Genomic DNA, 23,959 nt, shown 5'->3' with positions numbered 1-23,959 from the left:
ATACTCGTCAACCGGAATCCAAAACGAAACATATGGCTACAACACCAGATTTGGAAGGATCGAGGAGAGGCATAGATTGGATTTCTTTAAGAAAAAAACATTTTTTATGGGGAGAAAATTTTTCAATATACTTCCTAGAGAGTTGAAAGAAGTAGAGGATGTTGAATACCTACAAAAAAATTGAAGGAATATTTGGTGGGACTATCCCTATACTCTTTGCAGGAGTAGGTCAATTTGACTGCAAGATTTTAGAATCTTGTTTTTTATCAAAATTTGTGACTTCTTTATGTGTAAAGGATGATTTTTGTGACGATATTAATAGTTCTTGTTGTAATTTGACACTGTTCAGATGTATTTTGTGCATTTTGATGAATAAAGAAATTTTCGATTCAATTCAATGTTTCTCATTACATATGATGTTTATATGATTCTCATTACAGCACATATGAAACCATACGTTTTCTTTACAGTCGAGTATGTTTCCTATATAGTTCCGAAATAGGAACACCAAAACTGCTACAAAAAACCACTTTCAGCGCACCAGGTGGAAGTTTTGTCAACTTCCACAAAATTCCTGATTCCCAATTTGTAAACTAGGTTATGTTTATAGAATACATGTAGTAAATTCAGCACAAGCAGGTAATGTTTTCTATTTCTCAATTATTCTTCTCTAGATTATTATAACAAAAATAGTGTACGTTACTTGGACGTGAAAAGCGGCTAACGCCTCGGCTAGAAACATCATTCTCGCCTGCAAAAGGCCCCTTCCCGTCCATGTGACGTAAGATACTATTCCTTGCAGCATTGTGGTTTGGAGAGGATAAGAATACCGTACCGGCAAAACTACTACATGCGAAACTTGATTAAAATATATTTATAAACACGAGGTCAGCTTCAGAAAATTTGCGGCTCACGGCGAAATGTATATGGTGGTCCTCCCATTTACAATAAAACATTGTTAAATTGGTGATTTTATAATTTGAAAAAATCTGGTGTGGCAAACTCACACAACTTTCCTTGACGTTATGAAAATTGATCTCTTGACGCTAGTGTTCCCGCGCATTTCAAATGCAACTGTTAGAATAGTCTACTATTCAAAGATCTGAGTCAGCTGGTGACAGGACAATAACGCTGTAGACACACGAGGTCTGCTATCTCTTCTTAGTGAATGATTTAATAGAATCAACAGTTGCCAACAGTTTGCAATTGAATAATCACATTTTCTCGAATTTCGAGCTTATTTTCAATTTTAGGTGAAAATGCTACTGTACATTAATTGTAGAGATTTTCATGCTCAATCTTTTCCACTGGAATTTTTTTGTTTAAATTGTATCTGGAGCCTGATAATTGGGAATCTAAAATCACACTTTGCATAGATGGGGCAGAGCTCCTGAAATTTTTACAGATATTGGACTTGTGGCAGTTGAGAGAGCTTATAAATGACTATTTAAGGTATAGATTTGATCAAAATCATTGGAGCCGTTTTCGAGAAAATCGCCAAAAACCCTGTTTTTGACAACATTTTCGCCATTTTAGCCGTCATCTTGAATTGCATTTGATCGAAATTGTTCGTGTCGGATCCTCATAGTGTAAGGACCTCAAGTTCCAAATTTCAAGTCATTCCGTTAATTGGGAGATGAGATATCGTGTACACAGACGCACATACACTCATACACACACACACTCCAATACCCAAAAACCACTTTTTTGGACTCAGGGGACCTTGAAACGTTTAGAAATTGGAGTACCTTAATTTTTTTTTGGAAAGCAATACTTTCCTTACCTATGGTAATAGGGCAAGGAAAGTCAAAGTATTCAGTTTACTAGCAATATGAATTGTGATAATCAATTCATTCATCTGTTCAATGTATTTGTATACAAACAATATAATTGATCTGAATGAAATTGATATGCACATTTTAAAAATGTACATAACAAATTATTGGTTTGTGTAGGTGCGCTACTCCCGTTATAAAATAGGCCAATTTCTAGAGATTTTTACGTCCCTCTAACACTATTTACACCCTTATAATTATTAAGCTATCTAACATTTTTGAGAAATATTTGAGTCAATTGATATTAATAATATTTTAATGTAAAAATTTGAGGGTCCCCTTGTGATCAGCTTATCCAATGCACCAAGGAAATTTGTACTACAGATCTTGGAATACCTAGAAGAAAATTAAGAGCTCTAGTAAAAATCTGTGTTCTATAGCCCACCCCCCTGGTTATGTGTAGCCCCTCCACCATATTGTGAGAGTACTGCAAATTATTACTGTGATTTAGTATGTTACTTTATTATAAATCTGATGACAATAAAATGCTATCAATTTATAAACATAATTCATGTTCATGTGTACACCAGCTATCAGAAAGTTTGTATGTAAATAGCAAATAGCCATGATTTTTTTTATGTAGACAGCATTAACCAATTATAAGCACCTTACAGGATCCTTTTTGGGAATCTGAAGAAGAAGCTGATTCAGATTAGGAGAAATGGATAACTTGGTAGATCCTCAGTTTATAAAAAGAAAGGATTGCTTGTGCTAACATCTCTGATATTTCATTAGAATTAAATAAAGTGGGGAAAGAATGAATGATAAATGCATTATTCAACATGATATATACTCTTTATTATGTTCCACTATAATCATCAACCAGATATTAATTATTTTATGGAATGGCATTACGTTGACACTCCTTCAAAACTTGTTTGAATCCTACATTTTATTAGTGCATAATGACAAAAAATAATTCCTAGGACAATAGGAATATTTATGTAGATGGAATCGATTCAGGAGCTACAAAATAAAATTGGTAAGTATTACATTTGAAGAGAACTATATGGTATGCTTTCTACATGACGTGGAAAAAATGCTTCCTGTTAGATAAAATAAACTGTCAGTACAATATTCTTGACTGGTTCCATAATACAGTGCCCACAATAAAAAATTAAACCTTGTTCACCCATAATAATATATGCTGAATCATTTCAATCACTGCACCATACTAGACTGGATATAAGATGACATTTACAGAGCGAGTCTGCCTTTTTTGTACGACTGAGTGCAGCTCAGGAATATTTTCTCAATTCTTTTGAATACTTCTGAAGGAGGAAGAGAGGCGTTCACAGAGACATGTAATCCTGAAACAAAAATTTAATAATTCACATATTATTATTTAGATAGCATTATTTTATGTTATTCAAAAGAAATGCTGATGGTCTGAAGTGAATCTCATTTTGGAGATTATCTAATACAAATAGTTAAGTAATTGATTTACACATTCAGGCTATCTTCCTGTTGTGTGGGAAGCATTCTTTTATGTTATTCAAAATAAATGCTGACGGTTCGAAGTGAATCTCATTTTGGAGATAATGATCTTCAACAATAAGTGTTGAGTGAATGGTAACAAGTACCGGTTGCAAAAAAGCATGTTGAATATTTGAATTGTGATTAAATTCCACGAGAACCAATCAGAGAAGCCGTCTTTTCGACAAAGGCTTTTCTGATTGGTTCTAGTTTCTCTTACTCAAGATTAATATTATAAACAGTGAATTTAGGTGGTAGTGGCCCAACACCGTTGGGTACTACCACATAAAATTCCGTGCCCTTGGGAGAATGGCAATTAGTCCAGTCACTATACACATTGATGATTGCAATTTATATTGCAGTTCTGATTTTTTAATATATTGTTTGGACACATAATAGAAGTCCAGAACCAGTTTTTTCATGCAAAATGTCCTTGTGCTAGATAAAGAATGACCCAAAAACCTCGTATTTTCGGTTAATTTTCCAGTTTTCAGTTACTTCCGCCAAATCCTGTAATCGGACAGAAAAATTCTCTCCCGCCTTATTATGAAATTCATAATAAAATGAGATCATTTGGAACTCTCTTAAGGTACATTTTCCTTAATGCGTAAATTTCCGCAGTCGACGATGGCAAGCATTGTTGACATTCATATTGTCCAAATTTCAAGTGTGCTAAAACTGCTGATCAAATAACTTTTCATTATTTGTCTTTATTATTGAAGAATTAAACATTTCTAATAATATCAACATATTGCCATTAAAAAGTATAAGAAGTATGAGCTCAACCTGCCCTATTAAAACATAATTGAACATAATCTTTTAGGTTATGTAGACAAATTGAAATCTACCCAATCTGAGATCCTCCTCCCCCGTCGTGGTCGACGACGGCATTTACGCACAAACGAAAACCCAGCTTTAGTACAGTCAATATAGACATAGAAAAGGGGGTGTGCTTGATATTTATATTGTAGTTCTGATTTTTCAATATATTATTTGGATACATGAGAGAAGTCCAGAACCAAATTCTTCATACAAAATTTCCTTGTGCTATATACAGAGTGGACAAAAACCTCAAATTTTCGGTTCATTTTCCAGTTTTCAGCTATTTCCGCAAAATCCAGAAATCGGACACAAAATTTTGCTCTCTCCTTTTTTTAAATTATAAAATTCTGAATGAAATGAGATCATTCGAAACTCTCTATCTCTAATGAGTAGTGAGTTATGATTTATCAAAAATGAGTGAAATTTCAAGAAAAAATCAATTTTGATGATATTTAGTTTTTAATCAACAATATCTTCCGATTGTTACCATTTAGATGTATAATTCAAAATCCTCTGAGCGTATTTTTGTGCTCTACAATCTGAGATCAGGTAGAGCGTTCTATCTCATATAGATTTCCAGGTACACCTGACAACAATGCACCTTGTATTGTGAAAAACAACTAATTAAACCTAACTTCAACCATCATCACCAATAAAATTGTTGTCCCATTGATATTTCGCACAATGATATGAGTTCATGAGATCATGTTCTATGAGAATCGCCCGTTAAGCCCGGTTCAGACGCTCAAGTTTACCATAGTTTGATCGTTTACCATAGAAGATCCTTGGAGTGTTCTTATGCGTGGCTCTCCTCTAGGAAATACTGAAATGAAGTGCATCTAAAGCCCGGTGCAGACGCTCAAGTTTAGCTTCAATGTTTTGCTCAAGCAAAAGTTGAAACACGTAAGTCATTGCGTCTGGACGGTGAAACGGATGGGTCTTCAAGCTTAAGTCGTCAAACTTAAAATGTATCGGCCGGGAATCTTTTTCCATTAAACCGTCCGTCTTTTGCCTATCCACCAAAACCTAAATCGCGTAAAAATTGTGATTATTGTGAATTGAGAATAAATTGATGAATTGAGAATTGTGTTGGAGATAGAGAAATTGTGATTTCAGATTCGGATTCAGCGCCCTCAAATTAATAAAATGCCTCGCGAGTACTTGAAAATAATCTTTTTTTTCTATCGATTTTATATAACTCTAAGAATTTGATGTTGATATTATGATTTTAGTTGTATCGACAATAATTATTAATATTAAAAATACGGTAATTATTAGCATTAGAATGCTAATAATTAGTTTTAAACGACTATGCTAATATCATTAAAAGCTTACTGAGTTGAAAGCAGAGAAAATTCGGGAGAAAAAATAATAAGCTACATAGAGTTATCAATATTACATGCCTCATTGATTTCAATTAATAGTCCACACGACAGTTGATTTTTAACCAAATTACAATGGGATATTAATTGCATGCAAGTAATAATCCACTCGACAGCTGATTTATGATGTCTATTGTCTGATTTTTACGGTTATATTGGCGTTCGAAAGAGACTTCTTTTCCTTTTGTATTATCCTTAAAATGCAAAATTTCAAAAAACCTTCTATATACGTCGACGCGCAATTTAAAGAGGAACATAACATACCTGTCAAATTTCATGAAAATCTATTGCCGCGTCTCACCGTAAATGAGGAACATATAAACAAAATTATAAACATATTTTCAGATTCATCTTGCAATTCTTGAAGCAATGCAACGTGAGAAAATTTGTGTCTTTTAAACAACCAGTCCCTACTCCAACGTGAACGATGAACTCTACCTTTCTTCCTATTTTTTACACACAAAACAAAAGTGGCCAAGAGTACTAGCTCTTCCATAGTTGACGACGAACTGAGCTTGTGAGCACAAAAATAGGAAAACGGACGACATAATACGGATACGTGTGGACGCAATTTTACATCCGTCTTTTGCTTGAACCAAACGATCAAACTATGGTAAACTTGAGCGTCTGAACCGGGCTTAACGGGCGATTCTCATAGAACATGATCTCATGAACTCATATCATTGTGCGAAATATCAATGGGACAACAATTTTATTGGTGATGATGGTTGAAGTTAGGTTTAATTAGTTGTTTTTCACAATACAAGGTGCATTGTTGTCAGGTGTACCTGGAAATCTATATGAGATAGAACGCTCTACCTGATCTCAGATTGTAGAGCACAAAAATACGCTCAGAGGATTTTGAATTATACATCTAAATGGTAACAATCGGAAGATATTGTTGATTAAAAACTAAATATCATCAAAATTGATTTTTTCTTGAAATTTCACTCATTTTTGATAAATCATAACTCACTACTCATTAGAGATAGAGAGTTTCAAAAGATCTCATTTCATTCAGAATTTTATAATCTAAAAAAAGGCTAGAGCAAATTTTTCTGTCCGATTACTGGATTTGGCAGAAATAGCAGAAACCTGGAAAATGAACCGAAAATTTGAGGTTTCTGGGCCACTCTGTATCTAGCACAAGGAATTTTTGCATGAAGAAATTGGTTCTGGACTTCTCTCGTGTATCCAAATAATATATAAAAAATCAGAACTGCAATATAGATTGCAAGCACTAATGTATATTATATTGACAGGACTAATATAATTTTCCATAAAATTATCACTTTTTAGTGCTATCTGGTGTGAGTAGAAGTAGAGTAAAAAAGCACTACATCAGCTTGAGCACAGTGACTAAATCTGGATTTTCACATATCAGTATTAGTGTATTTGTCCTGTACAGTAAAAATATTAACTTATTCCCTTGAATTCTAAAAAGAATATTCATACTCGCTCGGCCGGGCTGAGTGTGGGAAGAATATATTTACTGTACCGGACACATACACTAATACTGAATACTGATATGTGCCAATCTAGATTTAGTCTCACTGTACTCAATCCTGTGCACTGTTTTATACACTACTTCTACTCACACCAGAAAGCACTACCAAAGTGGTAATTTTTAATGTTTAGAACTTATGTTACTTCTTCTTATTAAATTTCCAAAGAATGCAAATTTAGTAAGAATCGAATAACACTGTATTGTTTCAAAAATTAAAAAGAGAATGGTTCCTTGACCCATTTTAAACTGCGATGTTTTATCACATGATTTTTTTTTACAACGACGTGAAGACAATTATTTAAACATGACTGACTTACTGACTGGAGTACTTTCGAATGGCAAGTAATAAATATCAAGCACATCCCCTTTTCTATGTCTATATTGACTGTATTAAAGCTGGGTTTTCGTTTGTGCGTAAATGCCGTCGTCGACCACGACAGGGTGAGGATCATCTCAGATTGGGTAGATTTCAATTTGTCTACATAACCTAAAAGATTATGTTCAATTATGTTTTAATAGGGCAGGTTGAGCTCATACTTCTTATACTTTTAAATGGCAATATGTTGATATTATTAGAAATGTTTAATTCTTTAATAATAAAGACAAATAATGAAAAGTTATTTGATCAGCAGTTTTATCACACTTGAAATTTGGACAATATAAATGACAACAATGCTTGCCATCGTCGACTGCGGAAATTTACGCATTAAGGAAAATGTACCTTAAGAGAGTTCCAAATGATCTCATTTTATTATGAATTTCATAATAAGGCGGGAGAGAATTTTTCTGTCCGATTACAGGATTTGGCGGAAGTAGCTAAAAACTGGAAAATTAACCGAAAATACGAGGTTTTTGGGTCATTCTGTATCTAGCACAAGGACATTTTGCATGAAAAAACTGGTTCTGGACTTCTCTTATGTGTCCAAACAATATATTAATATATATAATATATTAATACAATATAAATTGCAAACACCAATGTGTATAGTGACTGGACTAATTGCCATTCTCCCAAGGGCACGGAATTTTATGTGGTAGTACCCAACGGTGTTGGGCCACTATCACCTAAATTTACTGTTTATAATTTTAATCTTGATTAAAAGAAAGAAGAACCAATCAGAAAAGCCTTTGTCGAAAAGACGGCTTCTCTGATTGGTTCTCGTGGAATTTAATGACTCTTTGAGGAGTTTATCTCTTTTTGCGAATCGAATATGCAAGGGGTTGAGGTATCCATGGCTTAAGCCTAGAATTTTTTTGCATTAACCATGACCGCTTCAGTATTTGTTTAAGTGATTGTTTCTACAGTTTTGTATAAAGTTCAATACATTTTTACCTCGAATACTAGGTATGCCGGAAATTATAGCATTATTTTTACGCGTTTGTTGTTGTAAGATCGCGATCTCTAGCTTCAAGTCTTTCACTTCGTTGGAGAGACGCGAGTTTTCAAAGACTATTTGATCGATATTGGTAGAGTTATTTATGTATTTTGTTCTAATTTCCGTGTATTGCAATTTCAAGACATCCTTAACCACCGTATCTAGAGTTTCCTCAATTTTATCTTTCCTTAGTTTTTTGTTAGAAAATTTCTTAAAAGCAAGAACTACATCTCTAAGAGAACCTTGGTCGTTTAGTTCGGGATGTTGACTGATAAACTTGTCACATTTTAAGTTTTTCCGTGAGCTAGTTTTTTTGTTAGGGTCACCATACATAGCATCCACCAAGTTGAATGGAAAGCACAATCACACCCAGTACATATAAAACTATTAAACTATACTTAGATTGCACTGCACTGTTACACATTTTACACGTATCCATGCTTGACTCTTATAGAAGAAACTAAATTTTGAGAAGTATAATGAAACTGTTATTTTGTAGATATGCGTACGAAGTTAAAGCACGGCGATGCAACCGCCAACTGGTTAGAAAGATAACGATGAGTGACCCCGAGCAGGACCTACTATATACTACATAGGAAGTCCTATGGTATATAGGAAGTCCTGCTCCAATCTAAATGCTTTCTCATCAGCTGTCCGATTACGACTGGCATACATGACTGAATAAATTGTATCTATTCTACATTCCTTGGTTACACTGAACAAAAATGAAAAAAAAATGACAGAAATAAAGTATATTAATTTACCTTGTTTTGCGTAGTATTCAGTCAGTGGCTTTGTGTCTCTGTGATAAGACTGCAATCTACTTTTCAAAGCTTCAGCATTATCATCAGATCTTTTTATTAACGGCTCTCCAGTAATCTGAAAAAGAAATATATTTCTTTTAGAAAATCATAATTAGGTCAGTATTAATTTAATTAATTTCATGAAACCATTGTCCAGGAATATTCCAATTTGGTTGGTAAATTGTCAGATCGGTCTTTAATATAGAGTGTCCCACCAAGGTTGTAACAGCCGTTGACCATAGATTCTACTCTACATTTCTGACAAAAAATGTTCAGTAAACTTTTTTCCTATCGACCTTAGTTTTCGAGATATTATATAGATTTTTCGGTATTTTCAGAATATGCCCACTTCTGGTCATTAAATACTCAATAACTCGAAAACTACTGGTCGAATTTCAATTTCAAGGGTATTGTTGGAAGGAGAAAAACATTTCAAACAAGATTAATGTAATTTTATTTGTTGTTATATATTTTGTAGTTTTTTATTAGGACCTTAACTTGAAAAAATGCTATTTTGCTAACCTTTTTTCTCGATTTTTCTCCGGTTAATTATAATGGTTTCAATAATACAAAAACTTGTCCATTTTATAAGCTTTTGAATGAGTATAAATTCGAAAAGGTAAGTTCCAAAAAGTGTTCAAAACTACTAATATCTGGAATGAACACCTTCAAAATGAGGAAATTCACAAACTGCATGCATCAAGTGGTGATATTAAAGGTGAAATCACCTTTTTATCACCTGATTATTGCATTATTTTCTGTAGCATACAGCCTAAATCCTAGATAAAATATTAATCATATACTTTTACAAGATCCAACAAATTCTATTCATTGAATAATAATTCAAAGTAGTGAATGACAGAATTAAAAAAACTGATGGGAATCATTCAGATAGTAATCAAGTTACATTTCATGCTCACTGCTTACAGGAATTCAAAATAGCCTCAATATTTCTGTTTATGCAACTTCTGCTGGACAAGTTTTTGAATTATTGAAACCATTATAACTAACCGAAGAAAAATCGAGAAAAAAAGGTTAGAAAAATGGCATTTTTTCAAGTTAAAGTCCTAATAAAAAACTACAAAATATATAACAACATATAAAATTACATTAATCTTGTTTGAAATGTTCTTCTCCTTCCAACAATACCCTTGAAATTGAAATTCGACCAGTAGTTTTCGAGTTATTGAGTATTTAATGACCAGAAGTGGGCATATTCTGAAAATATCGAAACATCGATATAATATCTCGAAAACTAAGGTCGATAGGAAAAAGTTTACTGAACATTCTTTGTGAGAAATGTCGAATAGAATCTATGGTCAACGGCTGTTACAACCTTGGTGGGACACCCTGTAAAGTATCATACATTAAATAAAACCAATTTTTAGTCACAGTAGTTATAGACTATTCAAAACAAAATAAAGGGAAAAAATATAGTTGGAGTACTGTACTATAGTAAACGCAAATTGGCGAGGCGGGTGATGGTGACACCATCTCTGAGTGAAATTGGTAAATTTCAAGCTTTAAATTGCATGTGTTATTCTAAACAAGCAGGTAACCCGTGCTTCGCAAGGGTCTATTTTAAAAACTTGACGTAATGAAATCTAGAATAATTGAAAATAGGCCTATAAGAATACTCGGTTGATTAAGAATTTATAAGCAGCATTTCAAGTAAAATCAGTCCAGTAGTTCAGACGTGATGATGCATCAAACATAATTCTCCTGTCATCTACACGTGTAAACGTGTTTAAGCCAGTTCTTTCCTTTATTATAGTATAGAAGATGATAGATAGATGGATGATATATCCATCTATCATCTTCTATACTATAATGGAGGAAATGAATGAGAATAAATTTTGAAAGGTTTGAGATATCGATGTGCGGTTTTCACCATACCTTTTCTCTGGAAATCCTGTATCGGAGTCATGTATCATATGACCACTTTTCAATTAGAAAAAGAAGTTGGATTCAAAATGGCGGAAAAATTTGGGTGCGACGGAAAACCTGTTTTTATCATTCAAAAAGGATCCCCAATCATACCTATCTTCTAATTTCCCTTTTAAGAGAAATGTTCTGCTGCTTCCTTACAACAACTGAAAGCATGACAAATAATTGAAAACTTGACAAACTGAAAACTTGATGTAATCAAATATTGAAGAATTTAAAATAGGTTTATAGCCATCCTCGGTTAAGCAAGAATCTACATGCAAAATTTCAAGTTAATCAGTCCAGTAGTTCAGACGTGATGATGCATCAAACATAATTTTCTAAAGGTGCATACAGACTTTCGCTCTGCTCCGCAACCGAACGTCACTCCAGCAGAGCGATGATGATCGACCGGGGAGCAACAGTGGTTCGACCGGGGAACGCGAGAAGATCTAACATCTTCCGTAACGTTCATGATGGGTGCGGGGGCGGAGCGACTGTGGTTCGATGGAGGAACGAGGGCGGAGCGTGCTCGGTGCGGGTTGGAAGCGCGTATATGTGTACGCAGCTCTATACTTTACTCCTGTAGTATAATCCAGTTCTTTCCTTTATTATAGTATAGAAGATAATAGATGGATGGATGATCATTGTTATTTTACTAAAAGATAGAATAAGTTGAATAGTTTCCCTTTCAGAGGGAGTTTTGACAACCCACAAAAATCATTTTTCATTTGAAGATACAACGAAAAGGTGCAGAATTATGACCATAATTTTTTGCTCAGCTTGCTAAAATACCCCTCATTCAAATATTAAAATTTTCGACTGACTGCATAGTGAGTCAGTCATTCTATCAGGGCTCGAATAATTTTGAAATTTTAATTAAATAAAAATTGAAGAGATTAATTTCTTTATGCAAATATCAACACCTTTATTCAAAGACATATAAACTGCATTCGTTTTCATATTGCCGATACAGCATTGATGAAACTGTAGAAGTTTATTTAGACCTTTGTCTCAAAAAGCTGTTCTAGCTGAGAAATAAATAATGCATGCCACGTGTAGGTCTTAAACATTGCATCAGGAAAACGAAGTTTCAAAACTATGGGCCAGTTGCACGTACGTCTGTCTGTTAAATATGGTCAATAACGCCGATTAACCAATTAACTAATTAGCATTAGTTTTACGGATTCATTTCTGTTCCACAAAGATCAGTTAGTTTTTAATTTCGATCATAATTATGATTTGGTTATTTTTTATGAAATCGTATGTACCATTCATGAAAATTTGAACATTCATTTTGAAAAAATTAGAAGGACAATTGAAATTTGGGCTTCCAGGTGCACGAGATTGATATTTTTAGAATCTATGTGCAAAATTTTGAGATCTAAATCATTCCCGTTTTTTCGGTATGCAATCCACAAATTGACATGTTTTGATGCGAACAAACGAACACACGAACAAACACAACCCTACTCTCTCTTATTATTATAGAAGATAATATTGAAGAAGTGTCAATCATATAAAAATTTAAAAATCAAGTTTTATTTATGTTTTACAGAAAAACACAAACTAATACTCGTCACTTGTCCAATTACAACGGTTGAGTGAAGGCTTGAATTGGTGCTACTCGTTTCTTATTTTTGGTATATTTTTTTACTTAAATGTAAAATTTACATAAATGTATTACTGGATTTGAAAAATCTTGAATAAACATATTTTTAATAAGAAAATATATTTCTTATTATATCTTATTTCTTATAAATAAACATATTTTTAATGAGAAGTTAGGTTATGGTTACATTTCAAATGTAAACAAACACAAAGCAGACAAACTTTTTTTACTGCTTTAAATTTACCAATTTCACTCAGAGATGGTGCCACTATCACCCGCATCTCCAATTTGCGTTTACTATTGCAATTAAAACGTGAGACTTTTTATTTCACGGATTGCAATTTTTCCTCAACATGCATCTTTATAAAATAGTAATTCTTGTTCAAAAACCGACTTGTACTACCTACAACAAGGAATGCGAATACTTGGGAAACGCCCTCAACTTGAATCACTGTTAAGACCAAGTTGTGACAAGACTACAACACAGTAATATAAACACTGTACACTATACTACACCACCACTCACATCATCCGTCATGTGCTTCTTAGGAGGACGAAATTCTTCATGGTAGGAGCGTCCACTGGCAGGATGAACCAATCTACCAGTTATGCGCTTGATCAAGAGGCTGTCATCGATTTGGAACTCCACAACGGAATCTAGTTGGGTGTTCCTTTTTTCAAGCAGTTCATCTAGCTGTAAAAAAGTATTTCAAAAGTCGCAATTTAGTGTATTGATTCAACCAGTGAACTAAAATTTGAAAATAGAAGACCAATTTATTGTTCATGCCACCACAAGAAGAATGTGATAAAATTAAAAAGAACATACCCCAAATTTAATGTTCTAGAAATGTTGTAATAGCGAAGATTTGCCCTTTCATTGTGCTACTGTCCCAACTATTGTCCACATGATTGTGTTATTGTCAACTGGTAAACCTCGTAACTTAATATGATTATTCATGCTTTACTGCAGTCACCCTAAAAAAATCTCAGTTTCTAGTGTGCCAGGTAGATGATTGATTCTTTATCACAAATGACAAATGTATTGCCCGGTCTTGTAAGACCCATTGCATACTAGCACTTCATTTTCATAAGAACAAATGGAAAATAAACTTATTCTGAACAAGAATAAATATGTAGATGAGTAAAAAACTTTTGGAAACAAAGAGTAGAACTTCTTTGCTATATACAGAATAGAAAAAATACACATCAAATTCTAAGTGAATAAGTACCATCAATACTAAGTAAATAAAATACATACATACACACACACACGCGCTAAACGAAATCCCAACTCAAAAATAATAGATAAAAAAAATACTGTAGAGAAAAACAAAAACTAATTATTGCCCTCCAGAAGTAATTTGAAAAGTCTCCTCTTGAAAACGCTAAGTGAAACAGAAAATACTACAAGTTCAGGAATAGCATTCCAAAGTCTTGCAGCTGTCGTCACAAGCGAGGAATTGAATGTTGCAGAGCGATGAATAGAAATTTGTAAAGTATAAAAATGAGATCTCGTGTTTCGATTTGGTTCGACATCAACAAGATGGATAAAATCATCTGCTAGATAAGTAGGGATAGGAAATAGAAAACACTTGTGCTCTATTCCTCACAAAATTTTTTGCAACAATTAAATGATTGGGTTGAGTACCTCATCACTAATGAGGTAAGATGAAGAAATCATTGTCTCTCAGGTTTTCACGATTCGAAACAGACCTGTTCACTTCTGTTATATCAAACCTCTAGATATCTTGAGTTTGTGAGTTTTCTTATTTATATGCCTTAATAATAATAAAAATATGAAAGGATTTAAGTGCCTTTTGTGCCTGCCTGACAGTTCTTGGAAAGCCGTCCAATAGAAATCCATTCTCACATTCGGGACGGTCTATGTTTCTCCTAATCAAGTCGACTACTATCTCATCACTGATTAGAGTTCCTGTCAACACAAATTCAAAGTTCAGTTCAAATAACACAGTTCAGATGATACCAAATAAAAAAAATCCCCTATTACGGTGAATAAATTTTTTTCAAAGTAGCATCATTTAGTATTTAATATCATGCATCTAATGGCGTGCAGATCCTAATTTCCACATCCATCCAGAAATCCACATCGGATGAGATACCTGTTTTGGTTATGAAGTATTCGGTATCTTGTTTTCAAGTGTTTGGACTGAAAATTGGACCGAACTGGACCTTGTGTATAAATTTGAAATTTTGCTTCAATTTACAAGGTGCGGCAGTCAATCGGGCGATTTTGCAACAGCGCTTGTGTTCGTTTGGCTGGAGTGGGGAGAACGATGCTACGCCCATCGTGTAGAAAACTTTAAAGCATTTTAGTAGCAGTGGACAGGAGCACAGCGTGCTTATGCCGTAAAAGCATTTTATAAAAACGGGGACAGCTATGTGATCGCTCAGCGTGAATATAGAAGAGAGTTCGAGATTCATCGTAATAATGCTGTTCCATCAGCCAATGCCATAAAGACGTGGGTTCGTAACTTTGAGGCAACTGGTTCTACAGTGAAGAAGAGTGGTGGTAGTGCAAAAAAAGTGCGTACACCAGAGAACATAGCGGTAGTTAGAGTAATGAGCGATGTTAGCAGAAGACTTACTGAGTGCATACATAGGAATGGTGGACATCTATCTGACAGATGTTATTTTTCGAAAATAAGACTTTTCTTTTCTATTTTTTTTTAGTTTTTTGAGTTTGTAAACTAAATGCTACTATCTTTACTCTGTGTTTTTGTATGTTTCATGTCAATAAATCTAATCATTCACTCTTGATAACGCTTTTAAAATCGCCCGATTGACTGCCGCACCTTGTATAATATAGTATTTGATATTTTAGCAAGCTTATGAAATTTTCAAGATTTTGTGTATCAATTTAAGATGAGTAAAAAGTTATAAAGTTATTTCCAGTTATTGTTCAAGTGCACAGTTTGAGTTAAAACAATCAGGCATTGCTCGAATTTATAATTTCAGTTAAAAACAAATTGATCACCTGTATCCATTTTTTGTTTCAATTCTTTTCCGAAAGCAGATCCTGAGCTGACTTCGGCTCGAAGCATATCACCAGTAGATAAGTGACACACAGCAAACCTATTTTTCAAAAGTGGGGCCTGTAATTTGAAAAAGTAAACATGTTTAGAAAATATCAAAGTGGAGAATTCACCAAACTTGATAAAACTACAAGAATGCCATTTCTTTCAATTTAAAGACCGTCTGCCCACAGCGCTGTTGTTTAAAACTAGTATCATCAAACGCTTGCAACAGAATCAAATGAAGAGCCCAATGCAAAAAGGGTGAATGTCATAATAATTTGTAAATTCTCAGACTTATTTCATGCCAGCGCTTCACTCTCGCCGAGTGCGTTCAAGTGACGATGGACGCGAGAGTGTGGATCGCTACTATGCCACCGCCGGGCTCGCCTTTGCTTTGATTGTCGAGATGAGATCAATCGAGACAAGCGAAGGCGAGTGACTCCCTACCATTAATCTTGATGGGGCGCTCGTCTTCTAGGTGGGCCGTCCACTGGTCAAATTTCGTCCGAACTAGCATCGGCCGAAAACTTCCGAACGATCCCCTAACAAAGAAAGCTATAGATGATGCTCGTCCAGTGCAACAGGTTCATACGTCCTTGCACGGCCGTCTCCGGCCGATCAAGTTTTCGATCAGAATTGAATGAGATTTTCCGGCTCTATCCGGCCGAAGTCGAGCTGAAGCAACATCATCCTAACCTCAAAATTGTTTCACAGTCTTGTCTGTTTTGTTTTTTGAGCTTGTTCTGTTTTATAAAGTTTTAACTATGGACAATGAAAACTTGATAAGTTTGGTTCAAGAGCTTGTTCCATTGTGGAATATGCGAGACAAAAGATATCATCGTCGTGTTTTGAAGGAATCTGTAGTCAATGATTACTGAACAAATAGGATCTGAAGGTAAGATTATTGTAATGAATAACTAATTTAGTGGATATTTGTTTATTCAATTTTCAAAATCTCAATAAAATCATTGTTTATGAAAAATTTTTGTGGCTATGATAGTAGTTAATTCAATATTTATTCAATATTCAATAGTTCAGCCAAATACTGAACTAGACTGACGTAAACAGTTCTAATGACGACCACATTCGGCCGAATTAACGGCCGGCAGATTCATCCGATCCAACGGCCGAACGGATCGGTTGAATACGGTTCCAGTGGACGGTTACCCCTAGTCACATTGCAGTGCAGTGCAGATGGCAAGACGAACGCAAGCCGCTTGTGAAGACCATCTTTAATCGGCAATAAGTTACCCTGGAGGTACAACATTTGACACATTTAAAAATTAGAGCTATTCAAATGAAAACGCTTACCTACTCACAAACAATATCGATTAATAGAAAAATGAATTGAAGATTTATGTTCTGAATTTCGTGAGAATCGTTAGAGCCGTTTTTGAGATCCAGTGAAATACAAACATAAAAACAGAAGTTGCTCGTTTAATAGTATAGGATATGATTTAAAATTAAAATTATCCTCTACTATTAAACGAGCAACTTCTGTTTATATGTTTGTATTTCACCGGATCTCGAAAACGGCTCTAACGATTCTCACGAAATTCAGAATATAGTAGGTTTATAATTAAAGATTCGATTGCACTAGGTCTCGTCCCTGGGAAAACAAGCTGAATGACATTAAAAGGATGATTATTATTCATCCTTGGAAAAACAGCTGATAATAATTATTTCGTCGTCTGTTGGTGATGGAAATGAGTGAGCGAGTTCATGTGTGCTCAGCTGACTCAGCTGTTGAAAATTATGACTCAGCTGTTGAACTTTTGTAATCAGGTACTTAGTGCCGGTTGCAAAAAGCCGGGTTATTCTAAATCCTGATTAATTCCAGTAGATCCATCTTTTTGAAATGGTCTTCTTTGATTTGATTCACTTGAAGTTAATCAGGATTAAAATTTAACCGGCTTTTGTTCAACTGGGCCGTTGTAAGGGAAGTTTTTGTATTCCTCTGGGAATTAATCTCAATTTACTGTGATTAGATAGAACATTTATGTATGCATGTTATTATAATATCTTCTTTCGTAATGCATTTGTACTCCAGAGCGAAGCTCGGTCCCCGATATTTGACTTGTAAAATGAAATTTCGCCACACTTGGACATAATGAACTGATTTTAATGCTTTGAGGGCCAAAAACGATCCATTTCAGCTGATTATGATTTGATGATTTTGATGTGAACGTTTTTACAAATAGTTGACCGAGCGGAGTGAGGTCTAAGATTCAAGTCGACGGTTTGGTATTTCTCTTGATGTTTGAAGTTTATATGTTGCGCGTCGACGTATATACAAGGTTTTTGGAAATTTTGCATAAAAGGAAAAAGGAGCCTCCTTCATACGCCAATATTAGGTAAAAATCAGACTATAGAATATTATTCATCATAAATCAGCTGAAAAGTGATTACACAGATGTGTAGAGAAGCCAGTCTATTGCTGTATTTCCATAAGGTCTACAGTTTCAATCAGGTACTTGTGGATGAGAATACTGCGTGAGGTCTGCTGTTCACAGAACTACTAGTACAAATGTAAAAGCAAAAACCTAACCTACCCTCTTACGTTTAGTACATAAACTATTCAAATTCAATTTTCAGAGTATAATAGATTTCTAACCTCTAAGAAAGAAGGAGTTTACTACTAAACCTGGTAGATAACTAGCCTACTTGGACAATTTCCTTGGTGCTGAGTTACTTTACAAATGCAAGTAGGTAGGCTAATTCAACAATTTGTTTTTTGTTTGACAACAAATATCGATCGCACCACGGGCAAAAATGTGTAACCGGCTCTCAATCTTATAGCTAGTCCTCGACCTACGACCCCGGACTTGAAAACCGATTTCGAGCCGGTAAACGCACATTTTCGGCCCTAGGTACGAAATATACTATTTCTAATTCACAGAATAAATTTGGCTATTTTCTCATTAGCTTAGTAAGATTTTGATTTAGGCCTAAGTACAAAGTTATAACCTACTCAAAAACACAATAACAAAACTCATAAACCTATCTGATGAAGGATGATCACACTAGCCTATAGATCTAATATTAATACTAATAATACTAGTTTGGAGTTTGAGCATAGATCAGTTTTAAAAAAAAAATTATTATTTGGGAAAATACCTGAGTGCCTTTTCCGCAACCTGGTGGGCCCAGTAGAATAGCATTTATTCCAGTTTTCAAATAATCCTTGTTTCTCATATCACCCATATTTATAATTGAATAGCACAATTTATTAACACTTAATTTATTTGAATACCTACAGTAAAAAGTTAAATGAAACTAAAGAATAAATTAAACAACAGTTTGCTGCTGCAAGTAACTTATTTGTACAAATTGACCAGATCACCAAAGAGTTGGGATCAGACCAGAGAGGTTATCCGATTCTGATATTGTTGCATAGAGTGCTTGAGATATCTCAAACAACCTTATCTATGTCGAAAATTAATATCCGTCATTAAAGGGTACTGTTGTGTTTTTTACACACTATAGAAACTCAAACTGATATTGGAAGATGATATGAACGAAAAATGATCATATATCACATTAGTGAGAAGATTATTGGAGCGTTTCTGATTAAGAGCAGAGGATTAAGTTTACCTATTACTCTATTAGGCCTATTCCATCTCCGAGAAACAGGCTGGTGCTGACGTCTGTACATCGCTCATTATTTTTCAATATCAATATTCCAAATAATTGGAGTATAAAAATCAAATACCAGTTGATACCTGGTGAAAAATATTTATTTGAGCATTTTAAACTATTTGATCCAAAAAAAAACTCTCTTAGGAGCTTTTCTCAGCATTATTAATTCTGAAGTTCCTAACGCATGAGAACCGACTAATTCAACGTCTTGGAATTTGACTGTCGTGGTATGTCTCCGAAAATATAAACCGCGTCATTATAGTGAGGGATACTTGATACTTGTAGATATCCCACTAGTAGCGCGACAGCGCCGTGGTCGTTATTTGGCCCTGCGGAACATACTGTCAATATAGAATTCCTGCAGGCTATGGTATGGCCTTTGTTGTAGGTGTCTCTTCAGTAGGTCCTTGAAGGCGCCTATGCTTTCAATATTTTTTATTTCTTCTGGGAGATGGTTATGAATCCTGCTGCATAAGTATCTGGGCCCCTTTTGCGCCAGTCCAGTTCTCACTGCCAGTATATGGGTGTTATTATGTCGTCTTGTGTGTTGTATCGATGTATATGTTGGTTCCGTTGGAAATAGTCCGGTCTTCTTTTAACCATCAGAGATGATTCAAAGATAAGGAGGGCTGGGAGTGTTAGTATTCCGGTCACAATAAACAAAGGTTTGCAATGTGCAAGGTAGTTTTCATTGCATATAATTCTAACAATCCTCTTCTGCAGGAGAAGCACTCGTATTGCCCTATGGCTGCTCCCCCAGAATGTTATACCATAATTCATTATGCTCTGGAAGCAGCCATAGTACACCTTCATTAGTATTTTTGTGTCGAGTAAGCTTCGCAATCGGCTCATCATGTAACAAACTGCAGTAAGTTTTTTTTAAATAAGGTCAATGTGAGTCTGCCACTCCAAGTTGTTGCTGATTGTAACTCCTAGATATTTCATATTTTCATTGACCTTTACACTAGATCCCTCAAGTCTGAGAAGAGGTGTTGAATCATGCTTATTTCGGTTATAGAACTGCAGGGCTCTAGTTTTCACTTTGTTTAGTATTAGACTATTAGCATGGCACCAATCACTCACATCTTTTAATCCCTCCTGAGCTCTGATATGGAGGCTTTTCATATTGTTTCCTGTATTAGGTGACTGATGTCATCTGCGAACAGCCACACTTTTCCCGTTGATATATCATCAGGCATGTCGTTTATGTACAGTAAGAACAATACCGGGCCCAGATTCGAACCTTGGGGGACTCCAGTTTGTATTGGCGGTGAAACGGATGATTTATAGCATTTAGTCATTCCATCTTGTACTGAGTGTCTTATATTTACAGTCTGGGTTCTGTTCTTTAGGTAAGTGGCAATCCATCTCCATGGTTTATTCTTTATTCCTAGGTTTGACAATTTATGCAGGAGTATGTTATGAGAGAGAAGGTCAAAGGCTTTCGTCATATCATAAAATATAGGTACAAATTTGTTCTCCAATTTCATCAAGATTCTCATATATCTTAGTTATCAGATCAAAGATGGCATCGGTTGTGCTCCTGTTTTTCTAAAGCCGTATTGGTATTCATTGAACAATTTTCTTTTTTCTAGGTAGGGTATAAGTCTCCTAAGAAAAGCAATTTCGTATATTTTAGAAAAAACACTTTGAACTGCAATGGGTCGATAATTGCCTACTTGGTCTTTCTCATTTTTCTTATGGACAGGTATTACTTTCGATATTTTAATTGGATCAGGGAACTGGCCTTGGTCAAAAGATTTGTTTATCAAGGTTGATAGGTGCCCGGCTATTGAGTCTACACATAACTGCATCAAACTACAAGGAATATCATCCACACCAGAGCTAGACTTGGCACTTATTTGATTGATGATATCCCTGATCTCTTTTGTGGTAGTTGGCCAGAGCTGGAAGTCACTATCTGATATTTCATGGGCTGTATCAATGTTGGGCTCAATTGTGGTGCCTGTTAACTTTAGAATTTCGGATATGAAATAGTTATTGAAAATATTTGCCACCAAACCAGGATCGGTTATAACCTTCTCATCTTGTTTCAAGCATATATTGGAGGAAAATAATACAATTTCATATTTTATTTAACTAATAATTGAACTTAATGTTCCACACCAATGTTAGCTGCAATAACCAAAACCTGAGATAATTTTCTCTCTATTTATGTACTAAACGTAAGAGGGTGGGTTAGGTTTTTGCTTTTACATTTGTACTAGTAGTTCTGTGAACAGTAGACCTCACGCAGTATTCTCATCCACAGGTACCTGGTGTCACTTGTTTTGAATGTTAAGAAACTCAGTTCACGTTTGAATTTGTATTCCATATGATATGATTCATCCAGTTCTGTGATAATCCTTCTATCTGATGGAAATTAATTTTTTACAATCAAAAATATTATAATTTCTCCAGCATTATTTAGTTCATTTGTTTATTCTTAATCACCTATCAAATTAGGTTTTTGGAAGGTGAGAATAATGGGCACGAATAATAATACCATGACTGCAAAACAAAATATTGAAACCAATAAAGACCTTAAAGCTGCGATTAGACCAAAGTTATTAACAAAGTATTAATAACTCAATCCTTATAGATTATATTAGATTGAACATAACTTACCATACACATGATAAAGATGTGTGTTTGTCAACTTCCGTTCAATCTAATAGAATCTATAAGGATTAAGGTCTTTGATTGAAACTATAGACCTTATACAAATACAGTAATAGACTGGCTTCTCCACACATCTGTGTAATCACTTTTCAGCTGATTTATGATGAATAATTCTATAGTCTGATTTTTACTTTCCTTGCCCTATTACCATAGGTAAGGAAAGTATTGCTTCCAATTTCTACATTTCTATACGTTTCAAGGTCCCCTGAGTCCGAAAAAGTGGTTTTTGGTTATTGGTCTGTGTGTGTGTGTGTGTGTGTGTGTGTGTGTGTGTGTGTTGTATGTGCGTCTGTGTACACGATATCTCATCTCCCATTCAACGGAATGACTTGAAATTTGGAACTTAAGGTCCTTACAATACAAGTATCCGACACGAAAAAATTCGATCAAATGCAATTCAAGATGACGGCTAAAATGGAAAAAAGGTTGTCAAAAACAGGGTTTTTCGCGATTTTCTCGAAAACGGCTCCAACGATTTTGATTTAATTCATACCTGGAATAGTCATTGATAAGCTCTATCAATTGCCACAAGTCCCATACCTGTAAAAATTTCAGGAGCTCCGCCCCATCTATTCAAAGTTGGATTTCAGATTTCTAATTATCAGGCTTCAGATACAATTTAAACGAAAAAATTTGAGTGGAGAAGATTGAGCATAAAAATCTCTACAATTAATGTTGAGTAACATTTTCACCTAAAATTAAAATTAAGCCCGAAATTCGAGAAAATGTGATTATCCAATTGCAAACTGTTGGCAACTGTTGATTCTATTAAATCATTCACTATGAAGAGATATCAGACCTCGTATGTTTCCAGCGTTATTGTCTTGTCACCAGCTGGCTTAGATCTTTGTTTATAAGTAGACTTGTGATGCGCGTGAACACTAGCGTCAGGTGATCAATTCTAATAACGGCAAGGAAAGTTGTGTGAGTGCGCCACACCAGATTTTTACTCTAATATTGGCGTATGAAGGAGGTTCCTTTTTCCTTTTATATTTTCCTTGAAATGCAAAATTTCCAAAAACCTTGTATATACGTCGACGCGCAATTTAAAAAGGAACATACCTGTCAAATTTCATAAAAATCTATTACCGCGTTTTGCCGTAAATGCGCAAAATATAAACATATAAATATTCAAACATCTTAACATTAAACATTAAGAGAAATGCCAAACCGTCGACTTGAATCTTAGACCTCACTTCACTCGGTCAATAATATTGGTATTATTTGAAATGCTTTAATAATTTTAGATAATTAACAAGAAGAATGAAAACAATGTCCAGGTGACCAGGATGTTTGCAGCACAAAAGTCAATGAAATTCATGGTGATGACCACTCTGCACTGGTATCAAATCTTTCATTGTGTGGCTCGTTCATGGTGAGTGATAAAACGGGTACGCGCCACCTTAGTCCTCCGACACACCCAGAACCTGACAGGAGTGGACAGCGACTATCTCATCCATCGACACCGTACGCCAGCGACAGGGAAAGACTGTTTTGAAAGAGTCTCGAATTGGCGTGTGCGTTAGGCGCCAAAACCGGACACTTTTACATCCGTACAGAAACGACAAAGTCAGACACATCAAATCTCTGACACTTCAAAAACAAGACAGTCAGGTTATACTTCTTGGACGGACTGTACTACGCAGAGCTGACTGGTTTTCAAACAATGGTATTGTTCTGATGAATCCCCACATGTAGGCTATTCTTAACAAGACCATTGACAATTTATTTCTGAAACCTATCACTCTTTTCTATCCCTCTTCGTAGTAATATCAGTCGATGACTTATCTTGTAACTGTATAATTCCTATTTATCAGTCCTATATATTTTATAAGTCCTATATATCATTCCTATTTTGTGCAGT

At 34.8% G+C, this 23,959-nt stretch overlaps 1 protein-coding gene across 1 annotated transcript; it reads right to left on the bottom strand.

Moving 5' to 3' along the window:
• Positions 1 to 2,611: 2,611 nt before the first annotated feature.
• LOC111049845 (adenylate kinase) lies at positions 2,612 to 19,402 on the bottom strand. The gene is made up of 6 exons (XM_039434847.1): positions 18,892 to 19,402; positions 15,735 to 15,852; positions 14,554 to 14,672; positions 13,266 to 13,433; positions 9,163 to 9,277; positions 2,612 to 3,145 (listed from the first exon to the last, which is right to left on the bottom strand). The coding sequence occupies exons 1-6, from the start codon at positions 18,976 to 18,978 to the stop codon at positions 3,033 to 3,035; spliced, it is 720 nt and encodes a 239-aa protein (XP_039290781.1). The 5' UTR covers positions 18,979 to 19,402; the 3' UTR covers positions 2,612 to 3,032.
• Between the last annotated feature and the right edge of the window lie 4,557 nt (positions 19,403 to 23,959).

Source organism: Nilaparvata lugens, chromosome 1 (genome assembly GCF_014356525.2).
Source record: "Nilaparvata lugens isolate BPH chromosome 1, ASM1435652v1, whole genome shotgun sequence".
Classification (NCBI taxonomy): domain Eukaryota; kingdom Metazoa; phylum Arthropoda; class Insecta; order Hemiptera; family Delphacidae; genus Nilaparvata; species Nilaparvata lugens.
Note: the sequence above shows the minus strand (reverse complement) of the source record. Positions and strands in the feature narration are given on the sequence as shown.

Coding starts and splice junctions, on each gene's coding strand:
- LOC111049845 (XM_039434847.1), bottom strand. CDS start 18,978: ATGGGTGATATGAGAAACAAGGATTATTTGAAAACTGGAATAAATGCT. Junction 13,434..14,553: donor CTGTCAGGCAGGCACAAAAG/GCACTTAAATCC, acceptor ACTTTTTTACAG/CTAGATGAACTGCTTGAAAA. Junction 3,146..9,162: donor TGAATACTACGCAAAACAAG/GTAAATTAATAT, acceptor TTTTTGTTTCAG/GATTACATGTCTCTGTGAAC.